At 45.0% G+C, this 15,299-nt stretch overlaps 2 protein-coding genes across 2 annotated transcripts in view; one reads left to right on the forward strand and one right to left on the reverse strand.

Moving 5' to 3' along the window:
* The window catches only part of LOC120959769 (uncharacterized), a 67,027-nt gene extending 55,893 nt beyond the window's left edge, over positions 1–11,134 (reverse strand). Inside the window, exon 1 of the mRNA XM_040383409.2 lies at positions 10,793–11,134. The gene's annotated coding sequence lies outside the window, so the exon portion shown is untranslated. The remainder of the gene's footprint in view (positions 1–10,792) is intronic.
* A 2,115-nt stretch (positions 11,135–13,249) lies between these two features.
* LOC125907549 (DE-cadherin-like) lies at positions 13,250–15,289 on the forward strand. Its single transcript, XM_049610583.1, has one exon. It carries the CDS (start codon positions 13,263–13,265, stop codon positions 15,186–15,188), a length of 1,926 nt encoding a protein of 641 aa, XP_049466540.1. The 5' UTR covers positions 13,250–13,262; the 3' UTR covers positions 15,189–15,289.
* Positions 15,290–15,299: the final 10 nt, after the last annotated feature.

The following is a 15,299-nucleotide window of genomic DNA, read 5'->3' on the forward strand; positions in this document are numbered from 1 at the left end:
CGCATGCCGGACATTGTTGATCGCCCCTCCTTTCTCCCCTTCCCTCCAACGAAGCGCAGGAGGTCAGAAAGATTAATTACTTATGCTGATACCCTCTCCCTGCAAGCCCCTTCTCCAAAGTGAGGAAGACTTGCCCAGCCGGACGGACACGAAACAAACACGCGCTCACGTGTGTGTTCCACTTTTGCATCTATTGGGATCGGGGAAAAACAGAGGGAAAACCATCAGGGCCAATCTATGCGCTGGCGGCGGCCAAAATACTCCGCTGTCGGGTGCTCCTTTTGTGGGCTCTTTTGTTGTGTGCCCTCCTTTTTGTTTGAGCCTGACCGTGGGGAGATTTACTGTCCTCTGCTGTGCGGCCCCCGCGTTCCGGCATAATCTGGGCATTATGGTTCGAAACGTGCACACAAGCGCTCTCGACGGGACATCAACACCAGCACAGAAACACAATTACTGCCGGGCAGCAGCCACAATAAGCTTGTGTTTTGCCCTTCGTGACAATATAAAAACACATACAGAGAGAGAGAGGGAAACGGAACAAAACTGGGCACATAATATTACTACACACTCAGCAAGGAAGTATACAGCCGCATGTGTGTGTGTGTGTGAGAGAGAGAGAGGAGGTGAAGCAAAACTAGGCCTCAAGATGATATTGATGAGCTTATGGCGGCGTTCGTCTTTCTTCCGTTTGTTCTCTTCTTCTTCTTTTCCCGCGCGTCTCACTTAATCGAGAAAAGCGGAAATAGGCCGCAACCGCTAGGGTGTTGGTGGTGGCTTGGTTGATGAGTGCGAGGTCAAACTGCAGGCAAACCCTGCCCCACACCACACCACACCACACACACACAGTTGGTGGGATCCTCTGCTTCGCCGATGCGTAAACTACACTTGGGTTTTATTGCAGCCAAGACGAGGTCATTCGCTATGTTATTGACTTGGTGGTATTGTACGTCGCTTCCTTACGTTTCACGGCTTCGTGGCGATAAGCGCCGGCAAGATGAAACACTTTGCTCGGAAATGCAATTTCGATCGATGATGATGGATTATAAGGCAAGCAGCTTGTGTCTTATCTTGGGAGAAAGCGAACAAGTTGGAACAATTGCTGAAATTCAAAGATTTGGAATTCCTGAAGATTCGCAATAAGACCTCGGAAGTCACATCTCAGTATATGTGAAACAAGCTTCTGAGGCATGTTACAAGTGTGATTGTTGTTTTGCTGGTAGAGCTCAGCATGTTAGTCCTGAAAGTGCCTTTGGTCCTTTCATGCATAAAGTACTTATACGCGATATCTTCAAGAATTCTTCTGAGCATCTTCCTTACAGAAGCTGTCAGAGAGATTCGAGACCGCAATATTGGAGCAAATGCCACAGACCTTACAACTCTTGAAGCATAACTAGATCCTGAACCATCGTCTAACACTTCTGATCCAGAGTATGTGAAATCCTGGATCTTTTTAAAGTTACACCCAATTCCAGTCATCCCAATCCCAATCCGAGGTTAATCTGCATCCTTGGCATCCACTGATGTCTGCTCAACATCTTGGTGAGGCTCTAGCACACATGGATACTTCAAATCTACAATATCTATGTCATTAATTAGTAGCAAAATTCATAAACTCCTGGGCGACTTCAAAGCTACTTAGCTACAATCAAAAGTTCGTATAACGAGATCTTTATGTTAGATTATCCAGGATCATCTACAAACTGAGAATCTCTAACAACTGCTGGATCTACCACATAGTGTTGCTTCATATCCACAATATATCTACGTCAATATCGAGCTTCAAAATAAATTTCAGAAATCCAGATGACTCAAAATGGCTCTGAGATTATCCAACATTGTCTAATGAATCGAAACATGCACAGAATGACTGAATTGAAGTTACTTCAATAAGATACTCATCCAAACGATAGCTATCATCATATCTTCGCAAATCCTCTCGCCCCCTTGCAGTGGATTTTCCACACAATTTGTTGTCTTCTTAGTAATAAAATGTTGCAAATGTCAAAACGGGTTGCCAAACAAAACCAACATAACACGCGGCAGAACCGAAACCACTTCTCCTTTTCCGCCGTTTGGACCGGGGAAAACAAGCTCCCAACAGTGCCAAGCGCCACCATTTACGTCATATCCCATATAACAGGCAAGGGCCAGCCAGCATCTCTCCGAGCCGAACAATCGAACATCATACCACCATCGCCCCTCGTTTTAGGTGAGATTTTACACCAACCAGACAGCAGCAAAAACATAGTTACAGTAGCTCAGTAGCTGCCGCAGTATTGCAATCTCTCTCCCATGGTCTGTGCAGCAAGGAAACCTACACAAGAGCACCGGCAGAGAGGATTGTGGTGCACCACTTTTCACACCGCACAATCAACTTAACGTCGTCCGGATGGGATGGGTGGGTGGGGTAGATGGGTGGCTTTGGTTCGTGTTTTTATCTGCAAAAAACACGGCCAAAAACGGAAACGCATCACACGCTTCTCTCGGCACACCGCCGTTAGACTCTTTGCGCTCAGCTCGCTCATTTTGGCCAGTGCGCTCTCGTTTCCTAAATAGCAGGGTCGTAACGAACACACAACGACACAACGGCAGAGCGTGAGCACATGAAAACCCGCCCGTGAGTTTTCCGCTGACGTCAAAGGAGAAAATAGCGTCGTAAAATAAACCTAACACACTTGGGCGCCCCGCGGCCAGTCCCCGGATGGCGTAAAACAATACACCCACACTCCGATCCTCCGATCGACCGGACCCGCAGCAAAGCCTGTGTGTGTGCGCTACACCGGCGAGGCTTACAAGGGGCGCCCGAGACCGGTTTTCGGAAAAATGAAACCCATGTAAAAACCGCAGCAGCACTGTGTGACCTCTCCAACGCAACCCAGAGGAACTCCTGGGGACGTTGAAGATGCGCGTTCGTGTTGTTGTGAAAAGCAGACGGGTGGTTTCTAATCTCCCTCAAACGATGCATCTCGCATCGCTTAAAAGTCAAATCCTCTCTCTATCTTTGGTGCCAGGGGATGTCTCGCTCTCTCGAGCACGTTGCTGTAAGTGATTCACTCTTCGCTATTTGCATACGAACACACAGGACTGTATGAATAGTCTTCGATTAGTGATGGCAAATTGGATAGCGAAAAAAAAAGAACTCAAATTGGATGAGGAAGGAAGGGTGGCTAGAATCTATTCAATTTGCTCGGAAAACCTGATGACGACATTGTAATTGCAGCAGCGCAGCTTCTGCAGGGATTTGAGAGAGAAAGAGATAGAGAGAGGAGTCAACCCGGCAATTAACGAGCATTTCACAAGCGATATATTTCACTTTCGCAGGGCAGATTTTCTACCGCTTTTTTTCTTTCCGTGCACACTTGAGGTAATTAGCGACCAATCTGGATCGTTTGCCAAAAATTGCATGGTGGAAAACGGCTTCACGGACGATCCTGGGACTATTTATTCCACATCAATCACAAGTGGATTATTTATTGAAGCATACTGATTCGCTTTAAAAGGATAATAAATATAAATACATCGCTCAGTGGATATAATTAGGATTCACAGTTTTAGTCTCCATGTCACTTGGATTCGATACAGTACGAATAATAACGCCGCACTGCAAATGAAGGTCAAACGGTGGATACAACAAGTGCAGGACGTAATGCGCTACAGGTCGTGAGTTCAAATCTTATAAGCTCGTTCAAAAATTATAACGTTTATTCTTCTATTTCTCTCAACAGGTCCACTTCTTTGGGTGATAGGGTGATCGTAATTGGAGTCAAATGATGTTAAATATTGAATAAAACAAAACATTTGAATAAAGACTGTAGTCTATTGGAACTTTGAGGTTCAACAATCGGCTCATATAAGCGCACATATGCACATCAATAGGCTTATTCTAATCGCTTTAAATCCCCCAAAGCAAGCACAAAATAACCTTTCTCCAACATCGCTTGGAGCAGACAAAAGATAGAAAAGGAAACATGAAACTGATGGATGGATAGATGGGAACTACCGAAAACCGGCACCAATATACCACCCTCGAACTTTTCTATGCCAACCCCTGCCGGCGTTTTCTACACAACCATAACACAAATAAATACTAACAAACGGGCAACATTAGCATACGTTTATGCATATGCAACCGAGCATATAGGCGGCAGAAAAGCGGAAGCGTCCCGCGCGCGATACAGCCACCAGCCAAAAAAGCTTACGGGGGAGAAAGAACAAAGCCCGTGCTGTGTTTCTAAACACCGCTAATGTTTTTTGAAAGTTTAGTTTTTGCTTCTTTTCCGCCATTCCGTATTTTCTACCCTCCCAATAATCTATCATTCTATCAAGTGGCGATTCGGTACGCTGTTTCATGCGCTGCAGGTTCGACCATCGCGCGCACCCGTCAGCCGTGTTGCCGTGTTTCCGTTAGAAGACGTTGCCGCCTTCGCTTCACCTGCTTTCGTGTGCGCTGCTCCCTACCGAGAACCGTCCAACAATAGAACCGGAAGAAAACGGACAGGGAGGAATGGCTCCCATCCACTGTTTAACATACACAAGTGGGCGAAAGAGGAAGACAGCAAAAACACACACAAACATACGAGCCAAATGTTTCTTCTGGCAATTAGAAATTGGGGAAGAGGGCAAGAAACGATTCGTTCGACCGGCAGCAGCAGCAGTAAAAAAGCGATCAAGCGCAACAACCACCGGTGCACCACTCAAACACACACTCACTTTGCGTATATGTGATTGTGTACGTGTGTTCTTTTCGTTTGCCTTATGCTGTTGACCACCCCTTCCTTGGTGGAGAGTATATTCTTGGGGCAAAAGTGGAAAAATAATACCAACGCGCACAGCAAAAGGCGTAATTTAAAAAAAAAGGAACGTACGCCAGCGCCATCGGACACGGTTTTACGCACATTCCCTTTCCTCTTGCGCAGCAGCATGTGAGTGTGTGTATATGGTGCGTTTTAAAAGTTGAAAAGGTAAATCAACACACACACACACACATAGGTACAAAATAAACGTTGGTCTGTTGGTCGGTAAAACTGCTTGTTGCTTATTGCGAGTAGCGTGGGGGAAGAGCCTTTCCCTTACTATTTATGCTACAACAACATGAGATCCTACACTGGCAGCGAATGATGATGAACGTAACGTGTTTGAACACATTTATTTTCTCACATCAAACACAGTTGGGCAAATTCAAATCGCTGTGTACAAAGTTGCTCTTCTTTTGACTTAAATTCATACTTGTAACATAAATTCAAAATGCTTCTTCAAACCATACGAGAATAGTATCATCGCTCCCGTAGGAATTGCGACAGCCGGTGTGTGTCCCCCAATGTAGGTCGGGGCGCACCGTACCAGGGCACCCCCACCACCACACAGCTGGGACCCGCCGCGATGACGAATCGTATTTTCGGGGCGAGATTTTTCGGAACCCGCGCACCACCACGTTTTAGGTGGGGACACAGATGACGATCATGATGATGATGATGATGATGCAACACATTGTGGCCATTCACCGCCACAGCCGCTAGCATAGCCGACGAGCCAAGTGTGGGGTTTTGCTAGCAGCTGTTGCTGACTTTTGATGGCACACAGTGCGTGCAAAGATTTCGGAAACAGATATTGAATTCCCGTGCACTGGGGAGGAGGACATTATCAAAACGTCTAATGAAGATTATGAAAAACTTTTCACTATCTACACAAATTGTGCATTTTTTCTACAAGATTTTTATATGATTCAACATCACTTTGATCAACCAATGCTGTATATGCCACCATTTCCGGGGTCAGTCGTCCGGCACAGGCTCTTATCAGCAGTCCATTTTTTCATGTTGAACAATAAATCGTCGCAGAAACAAGATTAACCTTTTTCTGCTGGACTTTAACATTATAATTAAAATGCTAATATGTCTATTTCAAACATCCCACTACAAGACAACGCACCTACGCAGCCCTTTTCGATCGCATTCGCTCCCTTCCTTTCGATTTCTTCGAAGTGTCTTAAGCTAATTCGCCTTATTTGGGGACCGATTAGAAGACCGTACCAAAACCAGCATCAACATGACATTGAAACATAGCCCGGGGTTGGGAGCTATAAGTCTTCGAACAAACGCGCACATACACGCACACTAAACTCTCAAAAGGGAATGGCGAGCATGTGGGACGCTTAAATCCCACCATGGAAAGGAGATTATCCCGGTCTCCCCGGTCGGGCGTCGTCGACAATGGGTGTATTTTTGGGGCGCTGTCAGCCGTTTTTTTTTTTTTTGAAGCAGTAAGAGTAGGCAGGCAACAAAACGGCCACAGGTGGTGCTTGCTGGTGACCTCTTTTAGTTTCCCTTTTCAACGCGGCGGCTCATCGAAACTTGGATGCGCTAATTTTCACACGCAATACTGTGCATCTCTCTCTCTCTCTTTCCCTCTCTGTGTGTGTTTTTCCCCCCGGACAGTGCACCAACGGCGATAGCCCCAAGAGACGGGAAAATGTCAGCATTTTCGTTCGGTGACATGAAGGGAATGTTCCGCTTTGCTCCAATGGGAGTTTTAGAGATGCATTTACACAGGCCTAAAATGAGACACACAGGGGGATTTAAAATAATGCCAATGAGGCGAACAATATGGAGCACGTGATAGTGTTTGATCTTGCCCGTTTTTCATGCAGCTGTAGCAAATGTAACGGAAAAATCCCAACGAGAGAAGTTCCCCGTATACGAAAACATGTCACCAAACACTCCTCGAGCAACTTTACGTACCTAAAAAGGAAGCAAAAAAAAAATGGTAATAAAAACAGCATATTTACCTGTACGATCTCTCCTCCAGGGCAAGTTGGGTCGAAAAACCACATCCATACAAATACACGTCCCGCCCGTGAACTATCTGTTGCTCTCGTTTCCGTTGTTTCGGTGCAATTTGAATTGCAGATTTTCCTCGCCGAATCACCCGTTTCCCGTGTTGCCAGACACACACCCATACGATGCAGGTACACAGTGGTGTGCTTGGGCTGCTGTTATTTTTCACCGATTGCAGTGTGGGAGCTTTTCCGCATCTTTTCTCGCTTTCACGACCTTTTTCTCTGCTGCTGTTACTGGTGCAATGGATGCGCTGATGGTAGTGGTGCTAGTGATGGCGGTTGGTGCGCTCAGGTACACCCAACGATGCACATTTCGCCAGTGTAAGTCCAAGCCAGAGCAAGCAAGAGCAACATCTAATCTCGAAGTGTTTTGATTTTGTGTTTTTAGCGACACACAGAGAGGGCAGCACAAATGGACCGCCCTTGTCCTTGTCCTTGTTGTGGTGAGGGTGCAATAATCTAATTTTCGTTTTTCCTTCTCAAAACTACCCAAACCTGCCTGAATGGAATATCGTTTTCGATTGCGCTTGTACAGTAGTTTTCAACTCAATTTGCTAAAGTGCACTTTGCATTGTTTTCTTCTACTTCTTCTTCTTCTTCTTGCAGCTGTGTGTGTTGGGTGGGGTACAGCAGTTTCTAAGTTGGATGTTTCTTCGAGATGTCTGTTCCATCTCTTTCTCTTGAACAGTGTCTCTCTCTCCCTCTCTCTCCCTATATTTCTATCTCAAATGAAGACGTCTTCATATTTACAGTCTCATTTAGCACCTTCGTTTCGAAAGCAAACTCTCCACTGCAACTTGATACATACACAAATACACACAAGTGCATACATTTTCTCGAGGAAAGGTAAAAAAAACAACAAGATCAGACCAAAAAGAAATGCCCGTCCCGGTCTGGCGCCAGCAAACACACACACTTACAAAGTCACACCTAAGCACACTGTCAACAATGTCAGTGTAAAATGTAATTTTTCGTACAGTTTGAGCTATGGCCACCATTACTTCTCCATTCAAATAATCAATTTGTGTGGGAATTTTCCAATTTTCCAAACAAAAAAAAAAACAATTTTCTTTACCTGGTTATGTATTAGTTTGTAATTTTTATCAAACATTTTACAAACCATTTGCCATTACCAACAATCCTTCTCCTTAGCTATCAATCCGAACAGAGGAGAGAAAGAGAAGGCAGGCACCCGAAAATATAAGAAGAAAACAACAACAACACCCGTTTCGATGACGACAGCGCAAACCGATAATCGTTTGAGAACTGTCAAAGCCAGCGAAACCAACAGCAGAAGAAAAAAAAAACAGAAACCGTTTTCTTCCCTTCCTTACTTTCCCCCCGAAGCAGACCACTGTCATCTTCGTTCGGGGAAGGAGCAGCAGCTTGTCTCTCGTGTAAAAGCAGACAAAAAAAACACTTTTCATGATTCATTCGCTGCAATTATTCTTGTCTTTCAATTGGCAGGTGTGTGTGTTGTGTTGCTTCCCGTGCAAAATGGAAGATGATGCTCCACCACACATAATTGTTCGCTTTGGTGCCAATGCTTCTCTCCTTCTTGTGCCATCAGCCCAAAATATACAGCAATTGTAATAGCAGCAGAGCGCCTTCTAAATTATGCGTATGTTTTTCTTCCCTTGCCAGGAACGTGTGCCTGTGTGTGTTTGTGTGTGCAGCGCATATGCTGTTGAATCCTGCACAAAAACCAACACACACACACACACACACGTACACGTACACTAGTGACCAGTTTACCGGGGGTAAAGTCAGTCATTGCTGTACAGCCACACAAACACACACACACAGCGCCACTTTCCTTCCATCATCCATCGCTAAATCGTGCAGCGGAGAGAAAGAGAGAGAGAGACAGAGCGAGAGAAGAAATCGACCAAGGGTGAAGCGGACCGTAGAGAAACGAGGAGACCCGTGTGTAAACCTGTGTGTGAGATCTGTCTGTTTTTTGCTTCTCTCTCTCTCTGTTCCCTTCTTCTTTCTCCTCATTGCCCACACCCCTTTCCTAACCTAACTGGTTCTTCTTCTTCTTCTTCTTCTTCATTTTCGCCCGGGAGTTTTCTCTCTATCCCATGGCCTGCTGCCATTCACGCTAGGGCTGTCCCGTCCTTTTACGTCGATTGTCTGTTTCTGTACGGGCGTGTGTGTGTGTGTGACATGAGACACTGCCCCGGACACAGGACACAATCGACGGTTGAGCGGCCGCGGTCACCACAAATCGAATAATCGGTAGAACGCCCAAGCCTAAACCCCGCGTTACTCACGCACGGGGGGACTGTCACAATCACCAACACGCACACCGACACACACAGTGCTTACAACATTTCACTTGCAAGTGCCTCTTCACCCCCCCCCCCCCTCCCTTCCTTTACTTCTACGTGATGACTTTTTGCAAGCCGATTTTTACTCGCGCTCGCCTCAACGTCAAAGATCGATTTTGCATGTTGGCACTCTCGCGCTCTCTCGCTCTCTCTCTTTCTCCGTTTGCTCCTTCCGTTCGCTCTAGCTCACACACACCAATTTCGGACACTTTTCGTGCGGTACACTATCAGTCAGGCAGCAGCCCCTTTTTTGTTGGACTGCACACGTCACACGTACGTCACACAAACACACAGTCGCGTGCAATGCGGGAGCAGATAGTTTCCCTATTCATTTTTGCAAAACCTTCCATCTTCTTCTTCTTCTTCTTCCGGTTGTTTTACTCATTTCTTACAGCACACACACACAGCTCATACGGAGATGCACACACCAATTTACTGTTGCAAACTCTTCCTTTTTGGTGTCGTTGTTGTGGTTGTTCTTCCGTTTTAGCGTTCGCTTCTACCTTTTGCCTTTCGCCGTGTTCACCTGAGCATCTCTTATTCTTACGCCTTTTCTGCTCCACACAAACACACACACACAGGGCTCATTCAACACGCACACACACACGTATGCATCTCGTCAGCACGCACCGTTGCCTTTCACCAGCAGCAGCTCCAACGCCAGCGTGTGCCCATGTAAGTGTGTGAGTGTGTGTGTGCGAGCAAGACAGTTTCAAGCACGAAGACGGGAAGAAAATCTTTGCAGAGACCCCGTTTTTTTCCTTCGAGAAAAACCTCCTTATTTGGTAGATGCGGGGCGGCAGCCCCACAGCACAAGTTTATCCTTTCGATTGAGGAAAATTCACGTCACTTCCTGGGGGTTTTCCATTTATGGACAAAAACCAGGCAGCAAAAGGAAACTGCCGTCACCCGCGTTTCGGCCTGATTCCTTCGCATTTAGCTCGAGCATCTAGCATAAACACACACACATACACATACATACACGAGTACGTACACTAACACTAAATACACGGGAGGGTTTTCCTCGTTCCTCTTTCCTGCACAACCGGGCACACGATTGCAGAACTTCTTCGAGAGGGATTTTGACGATGCGAAACGCGTGAAAACTGAACCGTTTTTCCATTCAAACTTTCTAGCGTTTTTTTTCTTCTCCGCACTCCAGCTGAAAAGCCAGCGAACACACGCGGAGTGAAAACTCGTACCCACACACTAGCGCCACATCGACTGCGAACGGTGGCACACACACACACACACAAACACACGTACACAGCCGCGACACAGAAAACCTAAACACTCAGCCTGCCCTGATGTCGCAGTGTGTGTGTGTGTGTTTTTCTTGCCTTACTGCCCTTTTCTGCCCTCGAAAGGAAGAAATGCATGAATGGGAAAATATCCACCCCGAGACCAACCTAACCAACGGCCATACACACACGCACACGCGACACACACTAACCCGGGGAGAGATGATCCGTACACACACACACACATACACACGCGGGACAGAACTAGAACCGATCGACCGACCCACTGAACGTACGGGAGAGCAATAACACACAGGCGAGAGCGCCGGAGCGCGTAGGCTCGCCAGAAGCCCACCCCGTGGAAAGGGAGACCCGATACACACCCGCTGTTGTACGCGATGGAGGGGCGAAAGGGGGGGGGAATGGCACCCCGCTGGCCTTTCACGAGCGGTGAAAGATGCTGCGCCCCGTTCTGCACGACCCCGTCCGGCTTTGCACGGTTTTGGGAACTGGACCGGAGTAGCAAAATGCTCGAGAGAGACACACAGAAGGGACACTGTGTCACTGCTGCTGCTGCTGCTGCCGTTTGCTTGCGGAACACCGTGCGGGACACGAACAGGAGGCTCACTGCACCCGTTTCGTAGAAGTAGACATTTTGTTTTCACCGTTATCGAGCGAATGCTGGTCGGACTGGTCGCACGCAACTGGAGTGAGGGAGAGCAACTGTGTGAGCATCTGTCGTCCGCTCAAATGACGGCAGCTGTCAGATGTGAGCTGTCAAAGGGATGTGAGTGAAAAGGCTTTACCGTTGGGTGAGCAAAAGGTTTTTTAGGAATACATTTATGAGAAAATTTATAGTTAAAGAAGGGCGATGGATGATTTAGAGCGTCTCAAAACAAAAGACATAATTATAGCGTGAACAATTACAGTAAAATTACGCCAAAATTAGCAAAATGGCGCCAAATGAGAAGTGTTGGTGAGTGAGAAGTGAAAGGTGCCTAGCGAGGTGACACGAACACGGTTTGATTTTGGAGCATGTTTGAATTGGACAATACAGGCGGTCCCCGAGATACACGGTTAATGGGGACCGAAAACGGCTGCAAAATACCGCGTATCTCGAATTTCCGCGTAAGTCGAATCTCGTGATTTCCAGCTAAAATATCACTAATTTTCGTGTAATTTTGCAAGTAAAGGGTGGTTTTAGTCACATTATGAATTATTTGATATTATTCTGACTGAATATAACTGTTTTAAACCTTTTTAAATAGTTTTTAACATTCGATCAAAACGGAAATTATTTGGTAATTTGCAATTGATGTGTCAAATCAGTACAATTTGCTCAAAGAATTGTCAAATTTAAAAAACCGTGTATCTCCGAATCCGCGTATAAGAGGTACCGTGTATCTCGGGGACCGCCTGTACAGGCGGTCCCCGAGATACACGGTTAACCTTTAAGTTGGCAACCGGATACCCGGGTATTTTTTTCAACTTCGAACTGCAATAACTTTTGATTCATTGCTTTTATTCACCCGAAATTTTCCGTAGCCTCCCAGCTTTTAATTTCTGATTTTTTGGTGCATAAGTTGTAATTTTAAACAGCCTGTAAGTATTTTATTTTGATTTTTTTTAACTTTACCACGTAAGTTGGCAACCAGCATACCCGGGTATTCCATACATTTTGTATGGAGAATGACGTTTCTCTTCTTCCTCTTTTCGTATTGTGCTTATTTTCGAGTCAAATTCAAGCGATTCCAAATTTCAATTTGACCGTTATTTTTATGATAAAATGAAAAAAACTTAATGAATAAATGAAATAGAAGAGAATATATGGTCGGCATTACTAGCTTACAGCATTAAAATATAGAAAGCATTGTTTACCTATGAAAATCGTTAATTTTTTGCATCAAAACGTGTGGAATACCCGGGTATGCCGGTTGCCAACTTACGTGTGTAAATCTGGTTGCCAACTCTACGGTTAATGGGGACTGAAAATGGCCGCAAAATACCGCGTGTCTCGAATTTCCGCGTAAGTCGAATCTCGTAAATTCCAGCCGAAATATCACGAATTTTCGTATAATTTTGAACGTAAGGGGTGATTTTAGCAATGTCATTGATTATTTGATATGATTCTGGCTGAATTTAACAGTTTTAAACCCTTTGAAATGGTTTTAAACATTTGGTGAATAGGGAAATTATTTGGCATTTGACAATGGATGTGTCAAATTAGTACAATTTGTTCAAAAAACTGTACAATTTGGTTACTTTCGGGGACCACCTGTAACTGCAAAAAATAGTTTCTAACCAAAATGAACGGTTCAATTTTAATTTTGTCAAATTTGTTTACTGAGCCATAATGTAATTGGTATGAGGTTCATATTTTTTCTATTCTTCATTCGTTCAAGATGCGCAATAGTAAATAAAAATGCACTTTGTGCATCAGGCCGCAACTGCACTTTCGGCGATAAAAAATAAGCTTTCCACGAATGCGCTATCACTTATCTTGATGCATCATGAAAAAAAGTAAATTTAAATCCTTTTTCCAAGAAATTCCAAAAGCGATATTGTTTATCGAGTCTACTTGACATAAACAGCGACGAAAGTAAACAGCGTCACAGTAAGTGTTTAGCGTTGGAAGCATTCAGAACTCGTCATAAAACAATTTCGTTCTTGCTCAGGTAAGTTGATTTTATCACTGAATATTTATAGCATGTTCTAATGATTCCAGTCCATGCTCTCTCTCTCTCTCTCTCTCTCTCTCTCTCTCTCTCTCTCTCTCTCTCTCTCTCTCTCTCTCTCTCTCTCTTCCCTTCCCTTCCCTTCTCACCAGCTCGTAGCTCTATTTGCAGCCACAACATGTTAAAATATCTGTCCATACCTCGACTGCATCTTATATCGATTCAGCTAGTGTTGATAGGTTGGCTCTATCAAATGTTTCACATAGAGGCAGCCTCAGGATACGATATTCATTCGGACCATGCAATCCAGTTTACTATGGACGAAATAGTGAGCCATGATTCAAGTGTTCAAGTGACGGCAGGGTCCGTGCTGACTCATATCACCGTGTATAATTACAACGGTGCGATATCTGATGCAGCAATAGGACGAGTGAGCCTCGATTCGAACAATATGGATAAGATATGCCAGTGGGACGACACGGTCAGTCAAGCGTCGAGAAGGTACTTCGAGATAAATGATAGTACAGGAATAATCACGATGCGCGAAGGAACCCCGGAAGGTATCTACTTACTACATTTCATCGTGACTGAGCGGTTCAACGATGCATCAAAGTGCAAAATATCTAAAAAAGTGAAGGTGACGGTTAAGAAAGTCTTAAAGAAGCATATCGATCGAAGTGGCTCCATTCGGTTCCTTAACGTAACTGGTGAGCAGTTCTTGACAAAGGAGAAAGGCAGCAGTACCGCACCAAAGGAACGTTTGGGGATGAGTATCGCCAGCGCACTGAATGTCACTCAGGACAAGGTGGTTATATTTTCGATACAAAATGAAAAGTATCAAACAAATCATACGATTCTAAATGTACGCTACTTGGTGCATGGCTTGTTGGAATCAGTGTACCTTCCACAATTTCTCACAGTGCTGACTGATCAAAAGCATAAGCTTGAGCAAATCGTAGGTTTCCCAGTGCTTCAAGTGGGAATTGATGAATGTATACCGAATTCCTGTGGCGATAATCATTTCTGCAAGAGCAAACTCCACGTGTCGTCCACCCCAATCACTATCCACACTGAAGGTAATGCTTTTACGGGAGTGAACGTTACGGTGCAAAAGGAATGTGTGGATAGGAAGATAATAACCTGCCTGAATGGAGGATCTCCGGTAGACGATCACTGCTCGTGCCTAAAAGGTTTTGAAGGACCCAAATGTGAGAAAATCGAGATCAGTTTCGAAGAGAATGGGTATGCAATCTATCCATTGATAGATCCTGGCAATACTACAAGCATAAGCATGGAGCTTGCTCCAAACTCGAACGATGGATTAGTACTGTACATTGGACCTTGGATCGTTGATCATAATCCTGAAGCACCTGCCTTGGAGTTTTTAGCTTTGGAGCTTATTGCAAAGCGTCCCGTGCTGTGGTTCGGTGTTGGAGGGAACATAGAACGTCTTCGGCATCCCTCCGCCGAACTACGCAACTCCTTCAGCATTGAGATAGTGATCTTCCCCGATATGGTTCAACTGATCGTGGATGGATACAAGATGAGATTCTCCACATGTAGAGATGCGCGCGTCAAGCACTTCACCAACAGTATCCTCCATCTCGGCGATTCTTCAAGTTACCTCAACCAACTTGGTGCACGTTTTAACTGGTCGGATGTTGCTCAAAGCAAGGGTTTTGCAGGAACCATACGCAACCTAAAGATCAACAATCGCACGTACGATCTTGGACAGCCGATTCTTGCTAAGCTGGTTTCATGGAATGCTGAAACAATCTACTCACTCAGAAGCCCATACACGTTGATGATAATCATCTCCTTCGTAGCTGGTTTGATATGGATGATGATAACATTCGTCGTGCGGAAGCATCGCTCGGGCAGGAAGCAGGATGATAGTGTGGATGATATTAAAACTGCTCTCGCTAGCAATGGGAGTTCCAATTTTATTGGAATCTGCTTCGCATTTGAGCAAAACAGAAAGCCAACATTGCCCGCTGAGGAACGAAAGTTGAAAAACAAGTATTCAAAGATTGACTTCCCAGCAAAAGTGTTCATGTGCGGCCCAATCGTGCATTACCATCTATCACAACAGGGTGTTAATTGAACGGGAAACGTACAAAGACATTTTTTACAGGCAATGATATTATTTGCATACTCTTAGTATCTTTTAAAAATTTAAAAGTTTGAAATGGTAGCTACTGCGCATAAATGATAA

The sequence above is a fragment of the Anopheles coluzzii genome, chromosome 3 (genome assembly GCF_943734685.1).
Source record: "Anopheles coluzzii chromosome 3, AcolN3, whole genome shotgun sequence".
Taxonomy (NCBI): domain Eukaryota; kingdom Metazoa; phylum Arthropoda; class Insecta; order Diptera; family Culicidae; genus Anopheles; species Anopheles coluzzii.